The sequence below is a fragment of the Scardinius erythrophthalmus genome (assembly GCF_964197995.2).
Source record: "Scardinius erythrophthalmus genome assembly, chromosome: 22".
NCBI lineage: Eukaryota > Metazoa > Chordata > Actinopteri > Cypriniformes > Leuciscidae > Scardinius > Scardinius erythrophthalmus.
In genome coordinates, this window is record NC_138242.1 from 6,188,964 (window position 1) to 6,193,861 (window position 4,898).

Consider the following 4,898-nt stretch of genomic DNA (forward strand, 5'->3'; position numbering starts at 1 on the left):
ATGAGCGTGGATGCTTTGGGAAGCCCTGTGATGGACCCCGCGTTTTCCAAACGGAACACGACGCTGAGATTAGTTGACTTGGCAGGGGCTCACCACCATCACCATCATCACCACCATACCCCTCAGAGCGTGACAGGCTTCCCGGGGTTCAGCAGCCATCCACACTCAATGGCTCACTCGCACCCTGGGGAGATGACTGCGGAACCCCGCCTGGGGCCGAGTCCATTCGGGCCAGAACACATGGGGCACTCCGCGGCCCTCAAAATCAGCCCAACCCATCATTATCCCCACCACCATCACCACCATAATCATCATATTGCAGGCCACAGTGAAGTGGTCTCCAGTCAAACGGGAGCTTTTGGCCCGGTGCAGGCGGCAACGGTTCCGTACTCTATGTCTCACACGGCCCAGGCGCTATCCGCAGGTAGGGATTTCCTCATTCGCCGAGATTTGACAGCTCAAGCCATGCCCGTGCTGACCGATCAGACTTCTGGTTCAGCCTCTCACCACGGAATGTTTGTCTCAACAACAGGTAGCTATCCGGGACACTATGGTCATCACCCCGACCCTGGGAACCATTCTCTCTTCCCTGGACTTCATCACGAGCAGCCATCTACCGGAGCACCAGGTGGCCAAGCCTTGAACGGACAAATAAGGTTAGGAATACCTGCCGAAATGTACGTTCGTTCTGATCATTTGAGTCAAGTAGCGAGCTCCAGGGCAGACCCGTTCTCTGCTTCTCCGCTGCACGGATACGGCGGGCTCAATCTGAACATGAATCTCAGCGCACACCACCACCACCACCACCATCACGGAGCTGGCGCGTTTTTCCGTTACATGAGGCAACCGATCAAGCAAGAGCTCATCTGCAAGTGGCTGGAGCCAGAGCACTCCGCCAAGAAACTTTGCTCCAAAACTTACAGCACCATGCACGAACTGGTGACGCATGTCACTGTGGAGCACGTTGGAGGACCAGAGCAAGCGAACCATATCTGTTTTTGGGAAGAATGTCCACGAGAGGGAAAGCCGTTTAAAGCGAAGTACAAACTTGTGAATCACATCAGAGTGCACACCGGAGAGAAACCGTTTCCCTGTCCATTCCCTGGCTGTGGAAAAGTATTTGCCCGATCGGAAAACTTGAAAATCCACAAGAGGACACACACAGGTCAGTGGCTTCATTTGCTGTCCCTTAGGACAATTGAGTTAAATACTAGCGCCTCATAATGCTGAAGTGTAAACAAATCGATGCACTGCAACTAGTTTATTAATGACGTGAGCTAGCTTGCATGCTACATAGATGTACAGTTTTTCTAAAATGCCGCTTTGCCTATTTATTTTATAGAAATGTAACGGCTTGTCTGTAAAGAGTTTCGCAGAACACTGGCATCATTTCCAATGTTATTTAATGCATTTGATGAATACATCTATTTAGTTTACACTAACAGAATAGCATATAGCATTATCGTTTAGCAATACGTCGTTTTTAAAAGAAAAAACACAACGGCAGAGCACTTTTGAGTGCAAGTTGCTTGATTTTTTTTTATTTATTTTATTTATTTTTTATATGGTGAGTTGTAAGAAAAAAAAAAGCATTCCTTATGCTTCATCCAGCTTCATGATGTCCCTACACATTCATATTTTTGGGGCCTACTTCGTCCAGTTTCGGGTTGAAATAAGAGATGAAAAGATAGTCCTGCCTTTTTCCCCCACTATAAATCGCATAAATATGGACATCGGCTGTTTATATTAGAATTATTGTAAGTTGTACACAAGTGTTTACCTACTTTGCAAACTGTTATAGACTACGCTGCTTTTTACTACATTCTGTAAATTAGTAGGCTAACAGTTGTTTGTTTGTTTTTAAAGAATTTTTATTAATTTATTTTTATCCCAGAAATATTTGTTGAAGTTCTCTGTAATCCCCTCAGAACGGTCTAGATGAACATGGTAGCATTTTTAGAGAGCTAGTGTCTTGTTTTGCTTACACTGCAGTGTGTGTGTGTGTGTGTGTGTGTGTGTGTGTGTGTGTGAGAGAGAGAGAGAGCGCGTGTGCGCGCGTGTGTGTGTAAAAGGCTTTAGAAAGAAACTGTCCAAATCGACTTTCATTAATTGCATCACGAGACAAGCTGTTGTAATTATTTACATTTATGTCTGACCTGTGACGATATAAGAAACTACGTATTCACTGTTGACAAACTTCAGATTGGCCGCATGCAACAAGTCGGTAAAAGTTCTGAAAGAGTCGTGACTTAACAGTATAAACTTTATATTTATTACTAAGTTTATTTTTATTAAATATAATGTGTTGTGAGCTCTGTGCAACTGGAAGAATGTTTTTTTTTTTTTTTTTTCACTGTTGCACTAGATTTAGTAGATTTAGTGGATTTAGTAGATAAGGTGAGTGAGTTTCATTTTTTTTTTTTTTTTTTGCATTTTGCATTTTGCATTTTGGCATAATAAGGTTTTCAAAAGGAGACTGTCGTGTAACGTTTACCTGAAAACTACATTTAAGATAACAACCTTTCGGTTTTGATGTTTAACCAGCGTTGTTTATGACTTCTGTGAGCCCTAGCTTGGGCGGTATTTGAATCTTTGGTTATGGATATGGTTTCCCAAGGGTCTCTTCCTTGCTGTTTTCTTGTAGTACACTAATATTCTTGATTGGCTTTCTCGGCCCAACAGCTGAAGGTCAAATTGATATTCAGCGAGCAACTGTAATTAGACAGCAGCAATTACGTAGTCTTATAAACTCCTGGAGCTTATGTCCTTCGGAAATAAGCGTGATGTGATTAAATGTAATTAATTCAAACATTTCTGTTGCCTGGCCGGCTTCTCCAGCAGCTATTATTGTTACAGAGGGACAGGCCTAATAGCATTTTAGATGGTGGATCAGATGTATTTTATGAGATCTTCATGCTCGACATTCCAAATGTAAATGAAACTACTATGAGAGCGCGTGCATGCTTTAAAAAAAACGGATGTCCAATAATCTGTAATTGTGAAAATAAATCATTGCAGTCTGATTGTTTCAGTCACAAGGGGCTTTGCCATGAGAGCAGACAGAGCAGTAAAAAGATAATCACGATATCATGGGGCTCATGTGACCTGATTTCAGACTGACATGCGTTTGACTAATGCAAGTGTATTTGGTTATGCGCTCGTTATAATGATGTGCGTCGTTATAATGATTACACTTGTGGTGTTCTTTGTCTGTAATGACCATTGTCCATAACTGTTTTGTTGTTTTAGGTGAAAAGCCTTTCAAATGCGAGTTTGACGGCTGTGACAGACGGTTCGCCAACAGCAGTGACCGGAAAAAGCATTCCCACGTACACACTAGCGATAAGCCGTACAACTGCAAAGTCAGAGGTTGTGACAAATCGTACACGCATCCCAGCTCTTTGAGAAAACACATGAAGGTGCACTGCAAGTCTCCACCTCCGAGTTCTGGTTACGAATCATCGACTCCATCTCTTGTTTCTCCTTCATCGGACTTGGGACGGGAGCCAGCTCCCTCTGCGCTCTCCGAGCCGCTCTCTTCATCGTCCCAGCCGGCCAATTTAAGCGAATGGTACGTGTGTCACAGCTCCGGTGCCAGTGGCCCTCAGACCCCACCCAGCGGTTCCTCCACGCCGGGCCACACGGAGGGGCCAACGTACGGCAATCCTGAACGGAGGGACGCCTTCTAACAAAATATTAGCCCATAAAATTCATTTGAGAAAAGGGACTGAAATGACTTTGACATCTTTTCTTATTTGGACAGTCCATTTTGGACTGAACGGTCACAGGCTGACGTTCAAAGAGTAGGCTTGTCCACTGTTACTGCCTTACTGAAGGATGCACTGGCCCTTTGACAGCTAATGTCACTGCCCAACCACCAATCGATTTAAAACATGTCCCGAGTGTCTATGTTTATAAATAGTGTACTGGCCGTACGCATGTCACTGTATCATTTTGTAAATTTCCGCTTTGATTTCAATATCTTAATTTATTTTTTAATCGGTAAAGAATTTCTTTTTGTAATATTGAACCAAAGTGCTTAATTATTAAACCTGTACAGTTGTAAATGACGACGTTTTAATGTCTATGTGTGAACAGTACTTTTGTAAGGTTTTGTCTTTAGGCGATTTTTAAATGTTTGCTACTCTAATTTGTACAAAACTAATATTCCGGATTATTTGAATTTCATAAAGACGTAGACTCTTTCCTCTTTTTGTGCTTTCTCCAGCCCAAGCCAATTTGAAGGAAACAACGTTATTGTATTTCATATGACGTTTCATTTATGATTAGTCATTTATCAATGTGGTTATTTTGTGATTTTGTAAAACTTGTCAGCAATCCATTTTTATGAAAAATATGAATTATCAGAAGAGACCTTAAAATGTGTACCGAAATGCCTTGTACGTTGTCAGTATTTTGAATAAAGTGTGTATGATGCAAAGCTAAAAGACCTCCTTAAGCTTTATAGGGGGAATAATATACTGATTAGTCATCATTTAATACAAACCCCCTAATTGATCCAAATATGCATGATCCTAAAATAGCTCAAACATCATAGTAGATACAGCCAACTTAAAATAAATGTAACTCTCTAAGCGAACCCCATTGCAATAACTTTTTTATTTCCTTTTGTATTGCTTATACACACAGATATACCCTAGCTTTACACTCCAATTACATGGGCAGCAATTGATGAAAGAGTTGCATATTTTCACACAGACTTCAAAGAGTCTTTTATACAAAGAGACATTTTTTTTCCACGACGGTGAATCTTCATGGTGAGTTAAGATTTCAATAGCAAAAGCCCAGTCAAATTTAAATAATATGGGCGACGGGGCCGTGGAATATGTTCTGTCAGAAGGAATGCAATATTTGCACTGAAGAAAAAGAACTACAAA

The 4,898-nt window shown here is 41.7% G+C and overlaps 1 protein-coding gene across 1 annotated transcript; it reads left to right on the top strand.

The window, feature by feature from the left end:
* On the top strand, positions 1-4,437 carry zic4 (zic family member 4; the record flags this gene model as incomplete). Its single annotated transcript, XM_081352435.1, has 3 exons — positions 1-424; positions 533-1,165; positions 3,250-4,437. 3 exons carry the CDS (start codon positions 1-3, stop codon positions 3,687-3,689), a joined length of 1,497 nt encoding a protein of 498 aa, XP_081208561.1. The 3' UTR covers positions 3,690-4,437.
* Positions 4,438-4,898: the final 461 nt, after the last annotated feature.